This window comes from Ctenopharyngodon idella, chromosome 18, assembly GCF_019924925.1.
Source record: "Ctenopharyngodon idella isolate HZGC_01 chromosome 18, HZGC01, whole genome shotgun sequence".
Classification (NCBI taxonomy): Eukaryota; Metazoa; Chordata; class Actinopteri; order Cypriniformes; family Xenocyprididae; genus Ctenopharyngodon; species Ctenopharyngodon idella.
Genome location: NC_067237.1, coordinates 34,876,472 through 34,902,138, shown reverse-complemented (window position 1 = coordinate 34,902,138; position 25,667 = coordinate 34,876,472). Strand labels below are relative to the sequence as shown.

Here is a 25,667-nt window from a genome sequence, read left to right as displayed (position 1 = left end):
GTTCCTTGCACAGTACTATGTTACGACCTCAAAACACTTTTACCATAGTGCAAGATTTGTAAACTGATACATCTTGATGTTTACATCACATAACCAGCTCTATATGGCTTTTCTGACATAGTAAACTTGCTCAGTAGCTCACCTGGTACAGCATTGCACTTGGGATGCGGAGCACTCAGGTATGATTCCTGTAAAACCAGAGTCACAATAAAAGAGCACAAACACTTGTAGAAGGAAGGTAAAGTAGTAGTAGAAGATCATCTTTTTCTGATAAAACTGAATGTGCTTATAGCACCACACTGGACATTTCACTTTGAAAGTTCCGCAATACATGCAAGAAGCAACGTAAAATCATTTTGTTAAAAATCCAATTCTATTTACTCATGTTAGTCAGCGAACAAGCAAGAGAACTACCAAGTTATTTCAACAGAGTGTGTTTTGATGTTGCTTCAAAGAGTTTATTGCTGAGGTTACGGTTGGTGGTTTGGGTTAGTTTCAATAAAAATGCAAAATGTGACATTCCTGGAAAGTATTTCATAGCACTCTAACAGTTTTGTACCAGTCCTTAAGATGTTTTGTGCAACAATTTCCCTTATACAAAGGTATGTAATGAAAGCTTTGAAAATGCAGCACAAGCAAACATGGAAACAAATTGAGACTATGGCAGTGGAGAATGATGCAGAAATATGTCCCAGCAGGCAGAGTTTGAAGTGTACTTGTAAACAGAATGTAATTGTGGATGCCTTGTCATGTATTCCTGTCAAACTTCAGCCAGAGTGCAAAACCACAGAAAAGGAGCTTCTGAAGAGTTTTTTTTTTTTTTTTTTTTTTGTATCCACAGACCTTTTCACAAAAAAAAAAAGTGTTTGTGTCTATAAAGTATTAAAAGCCTAGCATAAGCACTGGGGCTACTTAGGTGAGTTTAACAGCATCGAAAGTTCAGGAGCCTGATCAAAGACATTTAAGATGGAAGTGTATACTGTGTGGTTTAGCTACAGATGTATTCTCTATGAGCTGTACAAACATAACAGCTTCTGAGGGCTGTTATACTGATTACACAAGTCATGTGGAGGGTATGATGGCGTGTTTTGTCGTAAAAGACATGCTTAGAGGATTCACCATTGCTGTGCCAGAAGCAAAGCAGACTGCAAATATTATAGCCAACTCTGTGATTCACCATGGCAGTGCCAATAAGGAATCAAACAGAAGCTCTTACAGTAAAAGCTGTACTGAAGCACTAAATTTGCATTACGGATGACCCTCACAGTTGCACTCCAACCTAGAATCTTTGAAGCTAGTGCGAGGCAACTTTCTCTTAAGTATTAGACTGCTAATTAGATTCTCAAGTCTCGGCCACCCTCAGGGTGATTGTCACTGCATGTGCAATATCTATGCGATTTGCCAGTTTACTACTAATTACTAAGATGTTGTGATCTTTGTTTCTGAAAAAACATGGAAAAAGCACTTACTCTAGCTGATGATGGGTGATAATTACTAGTGGCATATTATAATTAGAAGAAACCCTATAAGCCGTCCATGTTTCCTGTCAATATTCAGCATAAGCTTGCTATATTGTATAGCAAACAGTGATGAAGATATTTTTGTTTCACAGCTGTCAAAGGAGATGTATGGCTACTTTTAAAGCAGTGGTTCTCAACCTTTTTGACTCCAAGGCCCCTATTGTCCACAAAAATATTCAAAGACCCCATCACTTTTCCTGTTGTTTGTGATTTTCTGAATAAAGTTAAAGGATTTTTAAAAATATTTTTCTTAATAATTTCTACCTGAGAAAATATTTTAGACTTCAGTAAAATGTATATTCATTATGTATGATTGTTGTGCTAAATATATTATATATATTTTATATAACTCACCCATTTGTTTTGGATTGGTTTTTGAATTAGTATAGTAGTCTCTGCATATTAATCTGGGATATGAGAAAGTATTTTAACATGACAAAAATGACAAATATCTCCTTTAATTGCACAGGCTGTTTAGCTGCTGTAACTTCTTGTATTTAAAATATGATTTCTTAAATTTAGTAAGCTATAAGTTTGGTTTGTGAACAAACCAGCATGGCTGTGCTGGAAGAGATTAGGTTGAAAGGTCTTCCTGTTTCTAAGTCCTTCAGGGAGATGCAGTACCCCTGCTAAGGCGGGTTGGTTCCCTGCCGATCCACATACGTCAGACGATATCTGATCCGGGGGTCCTGGGACTCTCCATGTGTGTCAGGATTATGCCTGGTGTGGCAAGTAATGCATCTGGCACTATCTCTTGCACGCTCCCTCCCCTTTTACAATAATCTAACTTTACTCCCTGCCTGAGTGTCCTAGATGGATTTGGAAAGTCAAAGCTGGTGAAGTCGCCCCTGGTTCTGATTTTCTCCAGACCTGTCGCAGTCACAAGTAACAGCTCTGCCTTGAGTTTTGATCATGTCCTCAGTGGGGAGTCAGGGGACATAGATAAGCTGTCACATAGCCACTTAGGCTAATATCACAGACAAGGGAGAGATACATGTCTTTGTTCATCACTGCAGATGTGCCTTATGTTATCTAAATTTAGTGAAGATATCACCTACCAGATAAATCTCTGGATGCGGATAAGTTAGTCTTAGAATATAAATAAAGGGAGGATAATATCTCCCTCAAAATATAGAGAAGTAAATAAGAGAATTTTGTTGACATAGTGAGATTTTCAGGTATTCATTTCACAGCAGTTGCAGAGCAGATGAAGAATAGACAAAAGGTGGTGAATAATAAAATTACCTGTCTGTCATCTTCTGTTTATGTGTGTTTCACCAAAATATGAAGAGAAAGAAAATAGATCAGTCACAAGCCAGAAGTTCCCAAACAATTTCCATTTCAATTTCAACCTCTTTATTAGCATTACATTGTTGCCAAAGTACAATGCTTTAATAAAATAATATAAATTCATGATAAAATTCTGAAGCTTGATCATACAAATGGTGCAAAGATGTTTTGCTGCTGGACTTCGTCATCTCTTTACTTTTTGTACAAATTATTTCATACTCATTGAGCTTCAATGATAATTATATTCCACCATATGATGTTTTATTAACAAAGTTCGGGAGGAACATGTTCAGATAATCAACTGAATCAGTGCAAGGAAGCCTATATATAAATAGCTGGCTCACCTTTGTCCCACGACAGTTTTCCAGCATCCCTCCTCCACCCCAACTCCTCACACTTATCTGTTCCCATCCCAGCCAGGGATCGAGGGGAGTACTCTTGGTTCAAACCACATTCCGAGCTCGGAGCCCTCCCCCAGGACAGCATGCCAAATATGCATACTCTTTACTCTATTCGATTATATGTGAGTGTGAACTCATGAAATACATTACTGGTTAAAAGTTTGGGGCCAGTAAGATATTGAAAGGGAAAAAATGCTTGAAGAAATTGAGCATCAAACCAGCATATTAGAACGATTCTTTGAAGGATCATGTGGCAAGGAAGACTGGAAATACAGCTTTGCCATCAAGGGGATAAATTACATTTTGAAATATATTAAAATAGAAAACAGTCATTTTACATAGTAATAATATTTCACAATATTCCTGTTTTACTGTATTTTTGATCAAATAAATCCAGCAAAAGATGCTTCTTTCAAATAATAATAATAAAAATTCTTACCAATCCCAAATTTTTGAACAGTAGAGTAAATTAGTTGTTTCACATGTAATCCATTAGTAAGCCTGCACCTTTTACTGATTGTTCTCTGTGTCTGTAAGAGTATTGAATCTCCCATGGTGATGTACTGGTTAATCTTTAGAAATCAGACAGAACAAAATGAAAAGAGGGGAAAATGCACTCATTCTATTACGTTTAGCAAAACTGAACATATTTTTTAAGCTCAAAGATTACCACAATTTAATTTAATTAACCCTGTCACAATCTCACAAACTCCCTGCAGTGATATTGAGAACCCCCTGTTGGGAAACCCTTTTCTAAGCAACCAACCAAAAATTATGAACCTAGTATTTTTTATTTTTTTTAAAGGTACATTCACTGTATCAGCTCTGAAAAACTGCAAAATTTAAAACTCCCATTTAGTGGGAAGCCCTGGAGCAACTCTGTGGCCATTTAAGCCTCTCAATTATCCAGCTCAGGGTACATCACTCTCTGTTTCTTTAATGGCCTATTATCAGCACATGTGGAGGAAACTACAGTCTGACAGCATATATACTACATTTTCAGCCATGGCCATGTTCTGTACACATAAAGGTGAAGTGTGTAATTTCTGCTTTACTACTTTTACCAAAAAAACAACAACAAAACACTTCACCTCTACCTTTTATTTGATGCTTGCAATATTGGTAGTAGGTTTTATACATTATCACCTATAATCTATGTTTTTGAAAAAGTAACCATGCAATAACAGTGTTCATATGTATGTATGAATTTGCAGCAAAAATGTAAACATAGTGGCCTCTGCCAATAAATGAAGCTAGATCTGGTGTCAAGGTTTTGCTGGATGTATGAAGGTATTTCCTTTTAAGTTCATGCAAGTGTCCTAGCAGGTGTTCTGCCATTGTATTGTCACTGTTCCAAGGTCCAGCTCCGACTCTTGTGTGCCCATTGCAGGTGCTTTCGACAGTGGGAAGGGGTCATCATAGGCACTCTGATTGGTCTGTGTCTACACAGCCCATACGCAGAAGAATTTGATGCACTGTGTGTTGACACATTCCTTCTATTAAAATTTTGTGTGATTTGTGCCACAGTAATCCTTCTGTTGGCTTGGACCAGATGGGATATCCTTTGTTGCCCTCATGCATTGATGAGTCTTGGGTGCCCAACACCCTGTCACTGGTTTGTGGTTTATTCCTCCTTGGACCACTGTTGGTAAATTCTCACCACTGCTGATCCACAAGCCTTACCATTTCAGAGATAATCTGACCCAGTGGTCTTGCAGGGGTCTGATGGACCCCACTGACTTCCATAATAATAATAATAAAATACTATGGAAGTCAGTGGGGCCCATCAACTGCTTGGTTACCGACATTCTTCAAAATATCTTCTTATGATAATTTTGTGGTCAATTTGTGGTCTACATTATGTTCATTTTATTCTCAGCAAACTGCCATTGAGCAAAATCACTATTGCATAAGTATTGGTTACTAAAATTACTGAAATTTTATTTATTTTAAGATTTAAAAACTTATAAAAACTTTAAAATTATGTAATCCTTTGAAATGAGCTGGCACCAGAAATGACAAAGAACAAAATAAAATGTTTGAATTTCAATTGCATTTAATTAATGGAATTGAAAACATAATCTCATTAGATCATAAATTCAATAGAATCAATTCCAATTAATTAAATGAATTAAATATTCATAGATTAAATTAGGATTTTTAAATATTTTTTCATCTGTAATGTTATTCATACATAAATTTGAATTATGTATTAGGTGCTGTCTGTCATGATCCCAGCCTGTGTGCCCCTGTCTTGTGTGAGGGCTTTTGTTATTTTTTGTCTTGTGCCATGTTTTGTAGTTCTTTGTAGTTTTTCATGTTGATTAGTCTTGATTAGTCAGAGTCTTAAGCCGTCATGGCCGTAACATCAGAGTCTCCAGCTGTCATGGATGCCATGCCATGCCAGAGTCTCAAAGCCATCATGGATGCCATGCCATGCCAGAGTCTCCAGCCATCATGGACACCACACCAAAGTCTCCAGCCATCAGGGATGCCATGCCAGAGTCTTCAGCAATCATGGAGGCCACGTCAGTGTTGCCTGCCATCATGAACGTTGCATTTGAAGCTACTAAGGTGATTCCTAGGCTTTGGAGACTGGCTTCCTGTTTGGCGGACACACCGTTGATGTCGGTGCGAGCAGCCAGCATCTCTAGGCCAGTGCCATCTAACCCATCGGACTCCGCACTCTCTAGCCCACCGGTGCCTGTGCTGTCCAACCCAGAGGTTGTTCCCTTGTCCCTCTTGTCTGCTTGGTTGCGACCACGGAGGTCGTCCTAGAGTTTCCTGTTTGCCTTGTTGCGGCCACGGAGGTTGTCCAATAACTTCCTGCTTGCCCTGATGCGACCATGGAGGTCACTCCTGATTTTCCTGTCTTCTTTGATATGTCAACGGAGGTCTTCCCTGAGATTTCGACCTGTCCAACACGACCGCAGAGGTCATATCTGAACTTCCTGCATGCCTCTACAGGACTGCAGAGGTCGCATTTGAACTCTCTGCCTGCCTTAACACAGAGGTTGTACACAAACTTCCTGTTTTGACTGATCAACTGCACTGGTCTCTAATTCTACCCCTTCAACTGTGGGTGTCTTCGGCTCAACCTTGGTGTCTCTTAGCGGCACCTTGGTGGACTTCGGCCCCGTCTGCACTGCCGTGGGGGATTTCGGACTTGTCTACACTGTGGTGGTTGTCTGCCCTGCCGTGGGGTTCTTCAAACAAGTCTACACTGTGTTGGTCATCTGCTCCACCGTAGGGGTCTTCAGACTCGTCTACACTGGGGGTCTCAAGCTCCGCTGAGGGGGCTACCTGCCTGGCTTGCACCACCCTGGCTACCTGTCCAGCCTGCACCACTCTGGCTACCTGCTTGGCTTGCACCATTCTGGCTACCTGCCCAGTCTGCATAACCCTGGTCATCTGCCTGGTCTGCACCACCCTGGTCATCTGCAAGGTCTGCACCACCCTGGTCATCTGCCTACTCTGTACCATCCTGGCCTTCTGACCAACCTGCATCACCCAGGTCCTCTACCCATTCTGCTTTGCCTTGTGTTCCTGTCCTGCCTGTGTCTTCAATCCCTTTTCCCTATGCATGGACCTTGCTCGCCTTCCTGTCCCCCTGTTCTGCCTCCATTTCACCACTCTCCTGGACTGTTGTTTACTGTGGAGCATGTAACGACTGGATTGATCAAACACACAATTGTAAAAGTTAATCTTCATAACCCCTCACCCGTGCAGACTCCGTGATGTCTGGTTTCCCCACTGAGAACTATCTCCATTTGCTCCCCTCATACATTTCAAAGACACTTAGGGAGTTAGTGCCTGCTCAGAAAAGTACAGGCTACAAGAATCAGACATGCAGTCCATAGAAATGGAATACTTTCCACTAGCTCATTGACAAATCTTCTTAAATGAATGAACATGCATTTCCCCAGTACATTTTGTGTATTATTACTGTTTGTATATTGCTCGTTTGTATATTGTATAGTGTTATGCATGCCTGATGATAGAACTACTAGATAATGTAGCCCATCTAGGTGGTGTCTCATATCAAAATACTCCCGACTCACACTTTGGTGGACATCACCTTCTCATAGAATGCAATGTGTGTTTGTTATATTTATCAGAGTATCAATGGACACAATCTGTCAGCTTACTCCCCTCATGCAAATTAGTTCACTTTCAAACAAAGTAACTTTCCCGCTTGGAAATTGCACCTTTCTCATTGGTCAAGCCAAAACTCAAAGGTGTGACCTCTGTGGAACTTACAAGTCAACACAAAGTTCCCTCCTAGCTCTTGCTGCTTCCACTGATTTCTGTTCACGTGAGACCTCACCTGGCCCAGAGCTTGCGCAGCCACGCCAGCAGGCCTCATCAGCAAGCCATGCACAACTCTCAACCAGAACAGGGTCAAATTAACAGCTCAAGTTCGTTGTCATTTCTCCATTCAACAGAGAAGATATTGATTACAGCTTCAACACCCTCAGACCGAACCATCAAGAATTTCTCCCTAGACTGCATATCCAGACGCTCTTCAACAGCTAAGGCATTTGCAAGTATCGTACATTTGAACACTAATCAGCGATTTAGTATTAAGTTGTGAACCCCTTTGTTAACAAAGGTGCTTTATAGTGAGAAACTGATGGTTCTTCCAGCTTGTTAAATGACTCTTTTCATAGCTCCATTCCTCTGTTATGCTACGGTTTCATTCACTTCCACTTTCTCATTTCCTATGTATGCATGATTTGTGTGTATTTGTCTGTTAGAGTAGTTATGTGTTCGTGATTTTGTTAAAACCTTTGTGCACATTCTTGCCAGTTGATTCTGATCTGCTTATAAACCAATGTCAATTTAATAATTTTGATCACAGCTACATGTTAAGAAAGCATTATTTTTCTGCTGCCACGGAAAATATCCTTTCTGAAGAGTTGATAGACGATCAATACTGAGTGTTCGCTGGCCGAACAGATTAATTGATAGTAATATTAATTCAGCTACATGAAGTTAAGTTGATTAACTGATCCAAATATTTATAATTAATTATAACGAGTTATGATTAATTATTCATATTTCCCTTTTGAGCTAATTTGCTACAAGTGTCTGGAATATACCAGCCTGTGTGCCCCTGTCTTTGTGAGGACTTTTGTTATTTCCTGTCTTGTGCCATGTTTTCTAGTTCTTTGTACCCAACTCTATGCATGTTCTGCAAGACTTCCCTTTCTATTAAACATATTCTATTGGACTGTCCTGGTTTTAATGCAAGTAGAAAGCTCTTTTATGAAGTTAGTTCACTTAAGGAATTATTTAGTAAGATTTTGCCTTAAAAGGTTTTAGAATTTTTCTTATGTTAATTTAAAAAAATTGTTTGTTTGCTTGTTCTTTTTTGTATTTATGTGATATTTGTATTTTTGTAATTGAGTTTTTGCCATGAAAATAGCCTCAGATGCTAACATGGCATTAAATAAAATTATACTGTACTGTACTGTACTGTAGTTCTTTGTAGTTTTTCATGTTGATTAGTCTCCCCAGGTGTGTTTTGTTAGTCCTGGTGTGCTCAAGCTCTGTATTTTCCCGTGTTTTTTTTTTTTTTTTTTTTTTTTTAATAAACCTAATCTGCATGTGGCATCCTGCTTTCATTTAACCCAGCATTACACTGTCAATACTTCAGTATTGTACGTTTTAGTGCCTACATTCATGTGTGTGAATGTATGCATGGCAGAACCTCATTTTATGTGCAATACATACAAATACACATGAGATCACATTGGCTGCAGGGATTTTAAGAGGAGATTGAAACTTGTCAAGTAATGGTAACTAGCCATTACAGTGTTGACTGCAGATGCAAAAGCTTACACATAAAAAGAAGATCAGTTTCTTCAGAGGGTGCATGGGCATGTGCTCTGATCAAGTGTGTGATTAAAAGTGTGTCTATCTCTAGCTTATATTTTTACAAGTTGTTTATCATTCATGCTTAAGTATTAGTTAACCTCAGTGCAATTATTAAACAGACCCCTGTATCAAATGGTTACACTTTTTTCTTCTAAAATTCCACAAGATTAATCGTCCAGATCTAACTGATGTAGATGCTGCAATGTGACGAACGTAAGAGCCACTGCCCCCTGGAAGTACAATTAGGCAACAGTGACTCATTAGCCAAATTAGCCCTGACATTTTTCCTTCCTTTTACCCAAATGGAAACCAGCCCCCTTGTTGCTAAAGAGACTTTACTTTTATTATCCGTAAATACAACAGAAATTGAAAGAGACAAGTGTGCATGTGTGTAAAGTACCCCAGTAAGAATTTGAGTTTAGGTTTGTGCGTATTTTCCCTGTGTTGTGTTCTTGTGTTTGTGTGTGAGAGAGTGTCAGCCTCCTTCAAAGGAAGACTTTAAGACTTTGTCCCCAGGTCGCGGTCCTCTCAGCCAGAACACAGCAGGGGCTGCCCATCTGCTGAGTCAGGTCTCTGCCTCGGCTTGTAACTCTGTGTGTGTGTGTCTGTGTGCATTTGTGCATCTGAATGCTTCATGATTAGAGTCATTGTGTATCTGTAAATGATGAGTGTGTGTTTTGCATAGCGGGATCAGTGATTCATTCCATGTTGCAATAAATAACAGCTCAAAGTGTGGACTGTACATTTTTTAAATCTGTAAAAACAGGTAAGTTCTGTGACAAATGACAGAAGGTATATGTTTAGAGAGACCAAACTTGTCAAAGAAACTTACTGTGAAGTTATCTGTGCATGGTTTACACTGAATCTGAACCGAAACTCTGACTCTTTTCAGGTGAGTTTCTACAGGCTGCCCCAGAGGGAGAGCAGACCATGGCTGACAACAACACCCAGAAAAAGAAGCCCCGCTGGACGTCACTGGAGATCGGTCTCCTGACAATTGTATCTCTATTGTTTGTCATTATTGTGGCCCTAATCATTCTCTTCATCACACAGAGTAGCAAAGGTGAGTGAGTGCATGAGATTCATTGTGTTGTTGAGTGACTGAATTACTGGCAGTGCTAGCTGCTTTTGAGCTAATTTTTCCATTGAGGTCAATCCAGAAATTATTGCAAAATCTAAAATTCCTAAACTGATTTCTTTTTTTATTAAAATGCTCAGTGAAATAATATTTTATGAGAACTAAATGCTGGAGTCACTTTACACAAGCAAATAATGTCAAGTTACCGCAAAAAAATAATATCAAGTTACCAACATATGAGTCTTAACAAGTCTAACTCATACAAGAAAGACTATTCTTAATGGAAAAGCTGGACAATATAGTGGAAATATAAAGTTTCAAATATAATTATTTTCGTAATATGTGATATATAATCAATTGGGGTGTGACGAGACAGTTAGCTCACAAGACATGAGATTGAGCTCACGAGAACGAGATGAGATTTTTACACAGTAGTTTTTTAGAAATCCTCAATGAAGAATACACGACCATAAAAAATTCTGCAGGTGCATTTGAAATGTTTTAACTAATCATTTTGTAATGAATGTCATTTCAGTTCTACTTTCTGAGTATGAATTATCATATGCAGTGAAAGATTGTGGTAATTAATACATTAATTTACACTGTTAGTTAATACGGGATTAATACATGATTATACATTTAATTAATAGCAGCTCATATATGACTTAATCTATTATTCCTAAAGACTCTTTATTAGTTACTAATATGGTAATGATTAATGAATGGTTTAGTTCTTTCTGAGTCATACATTAAGTCATGATTATCTGTGCATTAGTTAAGCACAAATAAATGCCTATTAGTCCACCCGTATTGTAAAGTGTTACCAAAACTTATATTGGTTCTGTGGTTATTTGAATCAAGCTGGCACATGCTGGTGCTTCCCCAAATAATATCTACCCCATAAAATGGCTGGCTACCCATGTAAGCCCCTCTTCCCTCCTCATTAGGCCTCCGAGCAGCAGATGGAGCTTATAGAGTCTCAATGCAACCTGCCTCTCATACCCTGATCATCTGCCATTAAAGGGGTCATGAAATGTTTTATTATTATTATTTTATAATATTTCCTGAGGTGCACTTATAATGTTAATATGATTTTTACATCAAAAAATGGTCATAATTTAGAAATAAATGGCTATTTTCTACCCTGATTTTAGCCCTCGGATTTGAACACTCTGTTTGAGGGGGCAGGTATGCTGTGAGACTTCAGTGTAAACACCCTTAAACACCGAATGCTGTGATTGGCTGACATCTTTGCCATTGAAATAAGTATTACATGTGAAATCATTTTGAATACTTTTACCACATTTTTTACTATTACAGCTGTCGAGATTAACAAATCATGAAAAGTGTTGATTAATGCATTATATTTAAATCTATTCCTATCACATGGAAGGTTGCAGTGATGAGCATTGAGCAGATGACAGTCTGTTGATTGCGTGAATGCAGTGATCTCGTCAATGCAAAGCAATGTCTGCGCTCTCACGAAATGCTTTCACCATAACAATGCAAACAAATTATTTACAAATTTAAATACAGTAAGAGATTCACTGTGTAGTGTAAGAGTGTCACTATAACGGGAGTTTGGCAAGTGTCCAGATAAACTCGTGCTGCGTGATCGACAGCTTCAGAGAATAGAGAGTGTTCTTTGAAGTAAAAATACTAGGATTATTCATTATGAATTTAACTGCCATTACCGGTTTAAAAATGTAATGTTACTTACAGTTTGCGAGGTCCTTGCTGATTCAGGAACAGTTGATTCCTGACGTTTGACAAAAAGTTTTTTGGCAAAGCCAGTATTGTATTGCAACAAGTCGCAATACAATACTCTTTTGAGAACAAGTTTGTTCTCAAAACAGTCGCTGGTAAAATGTACAGTACAAACATGTAAGTCAGCACTGACGTGACTAGAATGTTCATTAAAAATTTAATCAATTTTTCTCTGACATCAGGATCCTTCGGCAGCTTATGCAAAGATGATGTTTTTCCACAGCCAGGAACAGCACAACATCTGCGTGGCATCACAATCTTGTTATTATCACAATTTTATCGTAAACAACTAGGCCTACTTTAGATCCACTCGCTGTTAATCGACTGAACATCATTGGGCTGGGACAACGATGTGATGATGTAAAAATAAACGCTGTTGTCTTGCTCCAGAGACAGTCGTTTGCAAATGATTGTGCCCCTGTGACATTACATGCCACCTCTGTTCCAAACAATGCTTTTTTTTTACAGATTGATTATATAAATGCTTTTTTATTGATGACAAGGACGTTTTAAGTTATGGAACTTGCAGGATGTAATAATGATACAAAGACCAAAGGCCAAAAGACCAAGAAAAATTTGATTTCTCATGTCATGACCCCTTAAATGTGCTGGATAAATGTTTAAACAACAAAGGCAGACAGAATGCTGAATACAGAGATGATCTCCACATGCTCTTCCTCTCAGCCACAGGGGTCTGGATGGGAGGGCAGGGCTGTAGGGACTATGGTCGGAGAGCGGAAACCTGTTGATGAATCTTGGTTCAGTGAGAGATTTTCATAAATAACACCGTATGTCTATGGACAGATATAAAATGTACAGAGTGAATGTTCTATGGAGATATAACTGAACATACAGAGAAAGATTTTTTTTTTTTTTTAAATAGAGTTTTGATTTATTATTAAATAAATGATTAATGGTGTTAACTTGCTCTTGACCTTTGACCCATTGTGCTTCTTTTCTTTGTAGATGGAGTCTGTATAACAGCTGACTGCACACAATCAGGTAAAGATATTTTACAACATACTGATATCAATTAATCTTGCAATGTCAAATAGTCAACTAATAGCCTTTCTTGCACATCTATTAACGTGTCATGAAAGCCCCCTGTTTTAGCATTGCTTCTTTACACCTCAGATTTGAAAAAGAGTGGTGGGAAGAGGGGAGACAACCACCAATAAAACAGACCTACAACACACACACTCATTATACAGACAAATGAATATTTAATTGTGAGTGAAGAAAACAAACAATCAACAGAGTTGTAGGCACCTTGATGTATTTTAAAAATATAACCCTATGACAACAAACTCAGTAAAATCTTATCATTAGAGACTACTAAAAACTGTCAAAAGACAACAAATCAAATAAGTTAAATTATTTTTAGTAATATCAACAAATAAGCAATAGCAAAGCTTTTGGTCTATATGAAAAATGAGGAAGAACATTTAAAATGTCTTAATATTTACAAGCACTACTCTGAACAAATGACACATAAGTTTAACAGAAAGAATAAAGGAATGGTTACTTTTTGTCCATTTTTTGAATTTTTTTTTTATTTACATCGTCTTCTGTGTATCAGAATAATTCATCGTGTCAGTGTGTTCATGATCAGACGTAGGCCTACTGCTGTATCGGTGTCCTTATTTGCACATAGATATTTTATTTGAAGAAGACATGATGAAATATGTGCACATAGTCATACATGGTGCTGGTTTATGTTTGGAGCAGGAGAGTATGGGAATATGTCCATAAAATCTTGAAACATGCTTGTAAAATGTTATCCGCATTGTGTGTGTTGTTAAACTCATTGCAGCGTTTCACGCAGAAACTACTATCATGCGTGCTTCATGTGTTTTTTTCCAAGTACTCCAGCTGTGACTGCATTGCGAGGAAAATGCAAACAACACGTTTGTGCTACTGACACACTTATGACATGTGTATCCGAACGCAAAGCTCAACAGGCAGAGGTGAACGAATAGCGCCAAACCGATCTGGTGTGACATTTAAATTCTCCACTGTAATGCGATCTCATAACAGCGCAGTGATTGGATTAAAAGAGTTTATTCTCATGAGTAATATGAAGAAATTGATGGTGTATACGCATACTCTCCAGCCACGACAGCCAGTCTCCACTCCGAATTAATGCATATACCTCACTTTGACGCTGGTTCAAACTTTGCTTTTTAAACCAGAAAAATGAAAAAATAATCACTTTTCCCTTTATAATAAACATAATGAGTGCTATTGTTTGTGCATACGGTATATCTGTTAACATCTCAAAAAAAAAATGGTTTTAAGGTTTCATGACCCTTTAAAGACATTTGTCATTAAATTTTGTCATAATCAGAAAGTTCAAACATAATGTTCTCTGGCATTGTAGCATCCCGTCTTATTGAGAACATGGACCCCACGGTGAACCCCTGTGACAACTTCTATCAGTACGCCTGTGGTGGCTGGCTAAAGAAGAACATCATACCTGAGACCAGTTCACGTTACAGTACCTTTGACATCCTCAGAGATGAACTGGAGGTGGTACTCAAAGGTAGAACAACACCTTATTACTGTTATGGGCTGTAGGGTTAGTTATCAGCCACTGAAAAAACATTATGCATGCAATATAAGCCAATAAGACAACTTAAAATAAAAAAGGGAATATTTTTTGGTTTTAATATTATAGTGGAGAAATTACTGGAAATCCTAGGGAGAAGGGGGTGGGTTCGGCAAATGAACCGAGCCAGAATGTGATGCTGTCTTCTTCCTACAATAAGCAAGCAAATCTAGTACACTCAACTAAGGCAGCTGAAATGGAAAATCTTACCAGTTTAGTAACTGATTTAGTATTTTGTACAAATGCAGAAACTTAAATCCAATTAGCATAATACAATTAGTGCTCTTCACATAAAGTGCATCAGAAACTTGACTTACAATTGATTTCCATAATGTTTGGCGTCAGCATGTTGCTAAGCTAACAATGCGGCCCAAAATTTAAAATTAGCTCCGACTTATTTAGTTGCGTCATTTTAGGTAAATTGTTACTGCATTGTACTAATTAATTCCCTCATTTAGGTAAAACAAAGCCATGATGCAATAAATTTTATTTTAATTTAGTTAAATTATGGCCATGATTTACCTAAAACAGGGGAACAAATTAATTAGCCGAATTAATGAATTCCTAATTCATGGCCACAATATCTTGTTTTTTCCCCACATGTCCTGTGCAAAAAACATAGCACCCCACAAATAATTTATTATATTTTTTTTACATTTATTTATTTATTTATATTTTTTATATTGATTACAAATACAAACAAATTCCCGATGGTAAACTGATACCTTGTTCTATTTCCTGATAAGTTGTCGCATCCAGTGTGAACAGCTTATAGGTGTTGCGGCATGGTGCGGTGCAACACGATGCAACATTGGTCACGTCCAGTGTAGACACGGTGTATGATTTTAGTTGACTAAATCTACAATAGATTTAGTTAACTAAAATCTAACAGTCAGTAAATAAGAGACAAAAATAAGAACGAATAAATGCAATAGAACTGGCATAGGTCTGTGGGGATGAGGAGAGTTAAGGCTCTATTAGCAAGCAATCTTTATTCCAGGCTCACAAACACAAAGATAATCCAAACATGAAAACACAGGAGACAGATTTACATTGACAACGACATTGACAAAAACTCCCCCTTGGTCAGTCGTCACTCCACCTTCGCCACGGACTTGCGGACCTTCCGCTACGCTCTGTTCCTCCACCCCTACGGCTGCAGCAGGCTCCTCTTTCCCTTCGGATTCGCTTCGGTCCTCCATCACACTGGAGTCGCTTTAGTCCTCGTGCAGTCTGGCTCAACCTCAGACGATTGTTGCCATGGTATCGCCCAGGCCTCCTGTGCCAGCGATGTTGCTCTTTTCCATTGGCTCTCCATCTGCACCCTGGGATCCAACGGCTCTGCCTCTGTCGGTCGTCCCCCAGTTGACATCAGCCTCCATGCCACCTTGGCACCTCCCTCCCTCAACTCTACCGTGGGCTGTCATCTCTGGGCTGTCTACTATCTAAAGAAACTGAATAAAGTAATCAAATATAAAATAACAGTGCATGGTCTTCCTTGTATAATCCCTTTATAAAGCTACTGAAGTTACTCAGTCAAGAGCAGTGAGTGATTTTCTCTATTATCTTTTGTTGTTTGAATTAACATTAAGGACAGCAGAGGGTTTAGGCTACTGTCACTTTAAGAACTAATGCACAGATCCAATGATACACATCCTGATTTTCTCCCAACTGTTTACGTTCACTTAAGACATAACCAACTGTTTAAATGAATACTCGCCAAAACGGGCACTTTGATGTATGTTTTGTGTGTATTTGTCCTTTCGAGTGCGATAAGACACGAAAGAGAACTCAATTCAGCCCTCGTATGCCGTGAAAGGCGTCTTTCTGTGTGCGCAATTTGCACGCCATCCAGAATTGAGTTCTATAAATGTAATTTCAGATACAGTATGAGTTTAGTTAGAGCTTCTTGACTAAAACAGCACCTAAGAACAGATAGAATTCATTCATGTTACTGTTTAGTTATGACTGATGTGAGCTATTTAAAGCTCAGTGGGACTCAATGCCTGAGGCTCTAATGGCAAAATTTAAAGCTGTACTTCTTGTTCCTTATAACACAGTAGTGAGACCTGTCAGACAAATACAATTTCATCTGGAAATGCTGACAGCACTGTAGTGTGTCTTGAAGACCTGTAGTGTGTCTTGTAGACTGATGACTTGGGGATGGCTCTAGGATGATTGGAGGCCTCAATCTGAATACCTTCAACTCCTGGATCCATGAGAGCTCTTCTGTCTGACCAGGAATAATAGCATGTGTGTTAATGATCATGTTCCAGGTGGTAGAGGCAGGGAGGCTTGACTTGATAAGTGCAGGAGGTTTGGCTGGAGAGGTTAGGAGCTGAGGGCTGGGCACAGAGAGAGGCTACTGGATGTATTGTGGAGTTAAATGTTATTGAACCTGTGGGGAGCTCAAAATTCAGGGGGTCAAATGCTACCAGAGCCATCACTTAACCTTGACAGTAGCGCTTGTCAAAACATATCTCGCTCAGCCCTTTTTTTCCCACAGTCTTTCACTCTGTGCCACTTTTTAAAAATGAATGGTTTGTGTAAATCAGTGTTTGCTTCACGAGCTTTTCAGAGTGGTAATGAGTTCTTGATTTACAATGACAACAGGCAAAAATCAACATTGTAGTGTTTTAGTTGCCAATTATTATCACCTTGATGAGAATTTCCATGACATTTTTCACCTTATTTAATGTTTAATTAATTGACAATCATTGCTTAATCAATGAACAAACACTGAGAGGTAAAATAAAAATGTCATCAAGAAGTAATGAGGATTGGGACTTCCCCAGAGAAATCTCAATCTCCTCATTAGCATTTCCAGTGTGCTGAGCTTTTGAGGGATGAAAGGGAATTCTGATTGGAAAATAAGAGTCTGTTTAGAGGTTTGATTAGATTTTATGCAAATGCAACGTTGATGAAATTAGTGTTCAGGGCCTATGCTTTGGTTTCCCAACCTCACTATTGTATTTTAACTGTTGGGACTTTGAGATATGGGTTTAATTTGTAGACTAAATGCTTATGAAAACTCATGTATCATTATATATGGGACTGTAACCACTATGGGCATGTTCCACTCTAATATTCACATTAGCATTTGACCATAATGGGTTTTTCAATATTTCATTGTCAAATGATTAAATTTGATCTCTGCCAACTGTAAATGTTGTCACATATGAACGATTATACAACCTTTATTTACCTAAAAGCAGCATGAGTGTCAAGGCTCTGCAAGAGATTGGACCCAGATGCAAATAAGCAGACAATGGGTTTTTATTTAAAAAACAAACTGTAGACTAGAGACAGCAAGGAGAGTGAGGCATGAAACAGTTCAAACAGTAAGGCAGATAACACAATGACTGACAGGAAGGATGACCACTGAAATGGACCAAGTTGGCAACAGACTAAGAAGTATGGGAGAGGCAGCACCAAGGGACAGATTAAGCAGGAACACACGGGACTCAAAGCTTGTAGTAGATCTCAGACGTGGCCCCAGTCTTGCTGCCAGGTAGAAGCTCACAGAACCAAGAGGCTTGTTAGACAGCTGCACCAGTCTTGCTGCCAGGCAGTGATAATCATTGGCCAGGGAACTCAGGATACCAGGCAGGGCAGGAACAGACACAAGATAACAAGACAGACCAAATGTAACAATTGAGAGAGAGAGAGAGAGAGAGAGAGAGAGAGAGAGGACATCGCTCATTGGCTTTATCAAGTCAAGTCATTGGCTTTATCAACACTGTTGAGGAACACTACAACGACACTATTTATTCTGGAGGCAGATAACACACCCTCATGTCCCACAACCTCTCCAATGGCCAAACAGCATTCTTCCACACCCACCGTGGACGCCACTTTAACAGCGTGACGCCGCGTAAGTGAACTCAAAACCTGTCTGCGTGGGGCTGACATGCTTCCTCAAAAAAACGGATAGCACGTGGCCTAAAAAAACAGCAAGATACAAAAGTAGACAACTATAGATAAGGATGAACGCAGCAATGAGAAAGAAAAAGAGAATTTTCATTCACAGCACCACACTCGCACTCACAGCACTCCTCCGTCCACTCACGCTCAATCACACCGGAAGTGGGAGAGAGAGAGAGAGAGAGAGAGAGAGAGAGAGAGAGAAACACCACACACACCACTGATAAGATCAATGACTAGAGATTAGTCATTGATTTATTTTCTTTTACTAAAGCTAGTGAAAGAAAATAAAAAGATATAAACAAAAGAGCTAAAATCCTAAAAAATAAGAAACTTGGATAACAAAGAAACAACAACAACAACAGGACTACCACTTTATGGGGAATAATGAGCTAAAAGGAGTAGAAATAAAGTTTTAAATTAAAAAGAAAAACCAAACTGGAGTAGAGTGCACAAAAGCCATAACTAAGCAGAACAGGACTAGAGAAAACAAAATAGCAACTAGAATACACAGTTACTGCAAAAAAAGATAACAAAATGAGTGACTAGAGCAAGATTGAATATTAACTTCAGGAACATGAACAAGAAAACACCACAAATGAACAAAAGACATGAGGGAAAGTGGCACAATATAAAGGGAACAGCACATGAGGGTCAGGTGAACAATCAAGCAAACAAGGAATGAAAAAGGGGGCATGGTAATGGGAAACAAGGAGGCGGGACGAGAGAGCACATGGCCAACACAAACAAAGACAGAGCCATGTGCTTAGGCACAAGACAATCATGGAAACATTAAACAAAGACAAGACTATCAGGGTGAACATACTTCGGTAACACTTTACAATAAGGGTCCATGAATAATCATGTACTAATAGCTGAATTAATACTTAATTCAGCATGAACTAATGATTATTGAAAGCACGAACTAATCATGAACCAAAGAACAACCTTAACTACAACAGGAGTCATATGGATTCATGCATGAATAACGGCAGCCTTAACTACATGTTAGTACATGTTTGATAGTTAATGCATTAATTAACATTTATGGCTAAACCAAATCAAACAGCCTCTTTAAGAAGGAATAAGAAGTAATCTGACTTTGAAACAAATTTAAATAATATTATCAGAGTTTAAACTTCTGTCATAAACATTACTGAATAGCACAAAATTAATCGATCCTCATTAAATGTAGAAAACACTAAATACACTAATAACTGATCTTAAAAGGTGTTTATCTTTTTTGTGTTGCTCTCTTTCCTTTCAAACTCACCCTCCTGCAACTTATGCACAGCTGAATAAAAATCCAAAATCCACAAATAACATTTGTGAAACAGTTCCCAAAGAAACGACCAAACTGGAATCATGGTCAGAACGTTTGCTGGGATCAGAACAGTTCAATCTCCATTCAGACGCAGGCTGTGATGATACTGTACCTCCTCTCTGACTTCTTGAAAAGCCACATGTCATCACTTAACTGGCCTGAATACTAGTTGTGTATTTGATAGTAAGTTTATGATCAATTGCTGAATTTAGTAAGTTGTTAACAGTGAATTAATTAGAGTATGAGGTCTCTGCAGAACAAAAGTGGGTGTTTCTGTATTTGTGGGTGTTTTCAAACTGGTGGGTGTTTATATATCATGCAATGAAAATGATCCCCTTTACCTGACAACACCCCTAAACCCTACCCACACTCTGACATGGGCAAATCAGTTAAAGCTCTCAAAAACGCCCCTCTGTTTATAGCCTCGCCCATCAATCATTAATGTCCTGCAGAGACTGTACTTGATTAATTATGTCTGGGCCCTCTCAAGTAAAGTCTTTACAAAATAATGCATTAACAAGACATGAGTTGATGTTAGTGTATGGTTAGTTAATAATGAGTTAATTATGATGGGCCCTCTCAAGTAAAGTCATGACAAAATAATGCATTAACAAGACATGAGTTGATGTTAGTGTATGGTTAGTTAATAATGAGTTAATTATGATGGGCCCTCTCAAGTAAAGTCATGACAAAATAGTGCCTTAACAAGGCATGAGTTGATGTTAGTTAATAATGAGTTAGTAATGATTGGGCCCCTCAAAGTAAAGTCATGACACTATGATGCACTAACAAAACATTAAATAAAATATGATTAAACATGCAGTAAGAGTGTCATTCCTTTACACCACCAGTACAAAAAACAGATGATAATGGTTATCTGGATCTCTTTTATTATTTATTGACATCAAACATATATGGACTCGAAAGAACATACCTGTAAATGCATATACGGAATGTTTACAATCAAATATGGCGCGTCCACAAGCTAATGCTAATCGAAGCATACAATTAAATGACAAACCAATACAGTTAATTATAGTTCATAACTTCCTGAAAATTCCCAATAAAAAAAAAACACATGCAAACATGACTTTAATTATCAATTCAGTTCACCAAAGCAGACAACGTTCAATAGATTAAAATGCATCAATACCGTAGCACCACAACTAACCCGCCGATCAAGCACCAGACTGCGCCACTATTGAGTGTCCCACCAGAAACAAAGCCTACATACTGTAGTCCTGAGAAGAAAATTAGTTATTTCTAAACATAAATGAACAATAAAAATCAGAAAGCAGTTTAGATCAAATTCAATTTATTAGTGGTAGTTATTAGTCTATGTTCCACACTTGATTAGATATTAGATGGATCTGTGTAAATATGGCAAAATAATCATGCACCATTCTAATTATTTGTCACAAAGCTGTAGGCATTATGGTATTAGGGGAGACCGGGGATGGTTGTAACATGGGGATGGTTGTAACACAATCAATTCCACCAATTAGGGACAAGATAGGAGTCATTTGATCACTTGAGTATTTTCCTACTTTCTCTCCGATCCCACATATTGATTTTCAAGCCTTAATAGGCAAATTCAGAATATATAGAGGAAAAAAAACAAACAGATTTTGAGGTAAGAAAGTAAAAATTTTGACCAAGACTAAATTTTGTTTAGTATGTATACTAATGCAGATAAAATTGTATGACTTATATTAGATTAAATAATAGTTTCTTTTATATATGCACACATAGAGAATATGCACACATAGACACACACGCACACACACATGGACGTTATTTTTGTTAGACTTAAAGACATACAAAGATGTTCTTTAATTGGCTACATTGTAGTAGCCTAGTGTTTTTATTAAGTGCACTTAAGTTTGTTCTAGTAGACAAATTTATACACACACACACACACACACACACACACACACACACAACACAGTCATAGAGAGAGTAAAAGACATTGTTCTTTTATTTCAATAAACCTGTTTTTGAACAATATCATATGGTATGCATGTGTTTTTGCTTCTTTTGTCTAATTGTTACAATCTACCCCAGCATGTGTTACATCCTACCCCGGTAATGGGGTAGGTTGTAACAAAGGAACACCATGTATCTAACATTAACTCACAAGGTCTGTGATATTCTTGTAGAGGATTGAATTGGTTCCATTTGTAGTAAACAAATGTGGGTTCTTTGTATAAAAGTTTGAGAACTCAACCGTGTATCTTTTGGTCATTCTTTTTTTGATTTAATATTGAAATCGGAAAATGAAAAAACGGCACCTTTTTCGTTTTTCATTCTTTTCAAACAAAACGAAAAACAAGGATTCGGCTTGATTTTTCGTTTTTCGTTCAGGGGTAGAAAATGAATAAACAACTTCAATATTTAATCTCTACATGTGGGCGGGAATGGAACACCCCTTTCCGCTGATTGGTCTACCAAACAATACACAGAGCCGTCATCAGTTCTTCCGCAGTTCCGCGCAGCAGAATAGTCCTTCGCTGCGATGGATTCTTAATGCGTTTATTGCAACTACATTTAATCTCTTTTTCATCAAACAGCCAGACTAACGAATGGCTTGACAAATACCATATCAAGGCAGAGCCTAGACAAGGCTTTTTTCTGTGTGTCCATAAATTCGGCAACTTACGCGTGTTTATCACAGAAATATTATCATTATACTAGTTTATCTCAGAAATAATAATTTACTTCGCACCTGCACTCACAACTACCTAATAGCCAACACTTTTGGCACACTGCCTGTTTTATTATTGCTGTCATCTATCAAAATCTGGGACAGCACAGAGATATGGTAGTGAAGCCCAGACCACTATCAATTTAAGTCACCATATACAGATGTCATAACTTTTTTTAGGCAATACGCTGAGATATGGACTATGGAGGAACTTGAAATAATATGACAGATATGAAAAGAAATGACATCGTATCGTAGTTTATGTTCACAGCACATCTATTATAGTTATATGATTTTTATTCATACAGCACTTCACACAGATGGATATCATAATGTCGTTATCCCACAGAATGGTTGTTTCAGTGATTGACTTTAGTGAAATATGAATTTGACATAATGATTTTAAGGGGAACTTGTTTGAGTTATATGAATGGAACCCTGAAATAAGACGTTGTACAATAAACCAGAGATGAAGGGTTTTCATCTTAAATGCCATCTACCAGTGTCAGAAATCAGCTTTCCCATATGGGACAAATGCTTTTCAGGGGTATTTTTCTTTTACCTTTATATTGAATTTCTTTCCTAATCTTATTTAATATGTATGCTATCTATAATGTTAAATTCTTAAATTTAGTCAAAGAAATTAGAATAATATGACACTATATGCTATTACCAATGTTGCTTTCAGATGTAGCTACTTACAGTAAATACATTTACACAGCAATTACAACTGTATAATATAATGAGATTAATATTTTAAACAACATTTGTATTCAGAAATATGAAATGACAAAACGGTTCTGTGACTTTATTTGCGTTGGAAGTTTAGTTGGCAGAGAAAATAACTCTGTATGCCATCAGTTAGCCGGCCAATACTTAATATTAATAAAATAATCTCAGCGTATTGCTTAAAACAAAAGTTATGACATCTGTGTATGATGACTTAAATTGATACTGGTCTGGGTTTCACTACCATATCTCTGTGCTGTCCCGTTCCCACGCAGATTGGCTATTAGGTAGTTGTGAGTGCAGGTGCTAAGTAAATTGTTATTTCTGAGATAAACTAGTATAATTATAATATTTCTGAGATAAACGTAGGTTGCCGAATTTATGGAGACAGAAGAAAGCTTGTCTAGGCTCTGCCTCGATATGGTAGCCTGTCTCAAGCCATTCGTTAGTCTGGCTGTTTGATGAGAAAGAGATTAAATGTAGTTGCAATAAACGCATTAAGAATTACGGAAGCCCTAAACGGCCATGGATTATTATTTTTTTCTATCTTGTTTTGTCGTGATCACGACTTAATTTTCTCGTGATCTCGAGATAACAAAAGTTGTTTTGTCGTGATCACGACTTATTTTCTCGTGATCTCGAGATAACAAAAGTTCCCATTCAGTCGGTCACGTTCGACGTACGTCGGACAGACCGACGAATAGGAATCTCGCTAGAGAGGCCAATCTACTTCGAGTGTAACTACAACGAGCCAATGCACATTGGCATGCAATCATATGCATCAGCTGCTCGCCTCGCAGCGCGGGTATATAACGAGCAGCAGGTGCGTTGCATCTTCAGCTTTTCGCTTCGGAGCCGAACGGTGTTGTTCCTGTTCTCTGCAAGCAAGTGTCTGCTAGAAGACGAGTCAAGCTTTTTGGTTGAACTTCTCTTTTTTTTCGAGTGCGGGCGAACAGCACAGCAGCGGGGTCGAAGTCCTCTCTTTATTTTCTGTTTTTTGTTTCGTTTGTCGTTATAGAGCAAATAGCTGTTTTGACAGCGTCAGAAGGCTGTTCTCACGGCCGGTACGGTGCGCTTCGAGCGCTGAAAGCCGTTTTTACGGCTGGTAAGAGTGAGCGCCTTCAAAGAGAGAAAGAGCACACGACAGGCTGCACACAATCCCTGTCTGTGTTGCGGCGGCCGTTCCCCTGCGTGCTTCAGCACTCTAAAAGAGTAAAGTCCCTAAAAGAGCTTACACAAATAGAGCTTGCGTCTTTTTAAAGATGACATTCTATTTGTGTGTTTCTGGATGCGGTCGTTTCCTGTCCTCACTGACGGCCACGATCACTGTTTCACATGTCTGGGCGCGTGCTGAAACGATGTTCGTGGGTGGTTCATGTTTTCGTATGAGAACATGATCACGTCGACACGCCGGTCGTGACTCTTCTTTCTCCGGGAAGCTTGAGTCCCCTCTGTTGTTGGCCAGCTGCCGCTTGTGTGTAAAAGCACAGCCGCGGGTCTGCCCGACACTCTGGGAGACCGCGGAGATCAGCGAGAGCAAACCTCTCGCTCCTCTGCGTGTCGTGTGCCGTCGAGCTGTCGGGCTGCAGCGCGGGTTGTCACGGCAACCCAGCGCTCGCTCGGCGCTCTAGATGCGCGGTCTCCTTGCCTAATCTCCATTGTAGCGCCCTCTCTGGTGCACCAGAAGAGGTCTACTTTGGTGAAATGGCTTGGGTGTCTTGAGGTTGAGGGGTTCCTTCGGGGAACCAACCCCCTAGGGCCCCTCCCTCTAGCGCATTACATGCTGTGCAGCTTCTGGATTGGATTGCTGGTCCTCTTCATAGGGGAACCTAGCATTCCATTTAGGGCTCCAGCTGAGGGTCAGATGTCGATTGCAGCATCGGAGAGAGGGCTGTTATGCTCTGGAAATGAGGGTGACGCTGCCCACTGTAATGGTGTGTGCTTATGCTGACTCAGATTCAGAGTTTACAGCCATGCTTTCCCGGGTGTTCCGGATGTGCATGAAAAACTTGGCAGTATGGAGCTATATTGGTGCCATAAATATGGAATGCCAAAAGTGCCAAAATCTGCATAAGTTTTTACTCTCTCACTACCCTTATGGGTGGGGTGGCTGTTCACAGACCACACCCACCCTGCATGTGAGGCCAAGGCACTCTTTATGCATGAGGGTAGTTCTGAGCCGGGGTTGAGCTGCGCTTGTTGACTAACCGTGATCAAAGTCACGGCGCAGGCCTTCGGCCAGACGATGTCCACCTCAGTGGTCCAGAAGCGCCCCCCTGGCTTACCTTGCTGAGGTGCAAGAGGTCGTCAAGCTAAACGCTTTCTCGACACTCCCATCTCACAAGGTGGCCTTTTCGGTGACACTGTCGGGGACTGAGCCCAGCAGTTCTCCTCAGTTAGTGGCAGACCGGGGAGCCTCCCCCGACAAACCATTGAGTTCCT

The 25,667-nt window shown here is 39.0% G+C and overlaps 1 protein-coding gene across 2 annotated transcripts in view; it reads left to right on the top strand.

The window, feature by feature from the left end:
- LOC127500304 (neprilysin-like) overlaps positions 1-25,667 on the top strand; it is a 67,767-nt gene that overhangs the window by 6,455 nt on the left and 35,645 nt on the right. Inside the window, exons 1-4 of one of the 2 annotated variants that reach the window (XM_051871397.1) lie at positions 9,694-9,857; positions 9,984-10,154; positions 12,903-12,938; positions 14,317-14,478. In XM_051871397.1, coding sequence (XP_051727357.1) covers positions 10,022-10,154; positions 12,903-12,938; positions 14,317-14,478 — 331 coding nt within the window. In that variant the 5' untranslated portion in view covers positions 9,694-9,857; positions 9,984-10,021. Of the gene's footprint in view, positions 1-9,693; positions 9,858-9,983; positions 10,155-12,902; positions 12,939-14,316; positions 14,479-25,667 lie in introns of those variants that run through there. The other variant, XM_051871396.1, reaches the window with a different exon arrangement.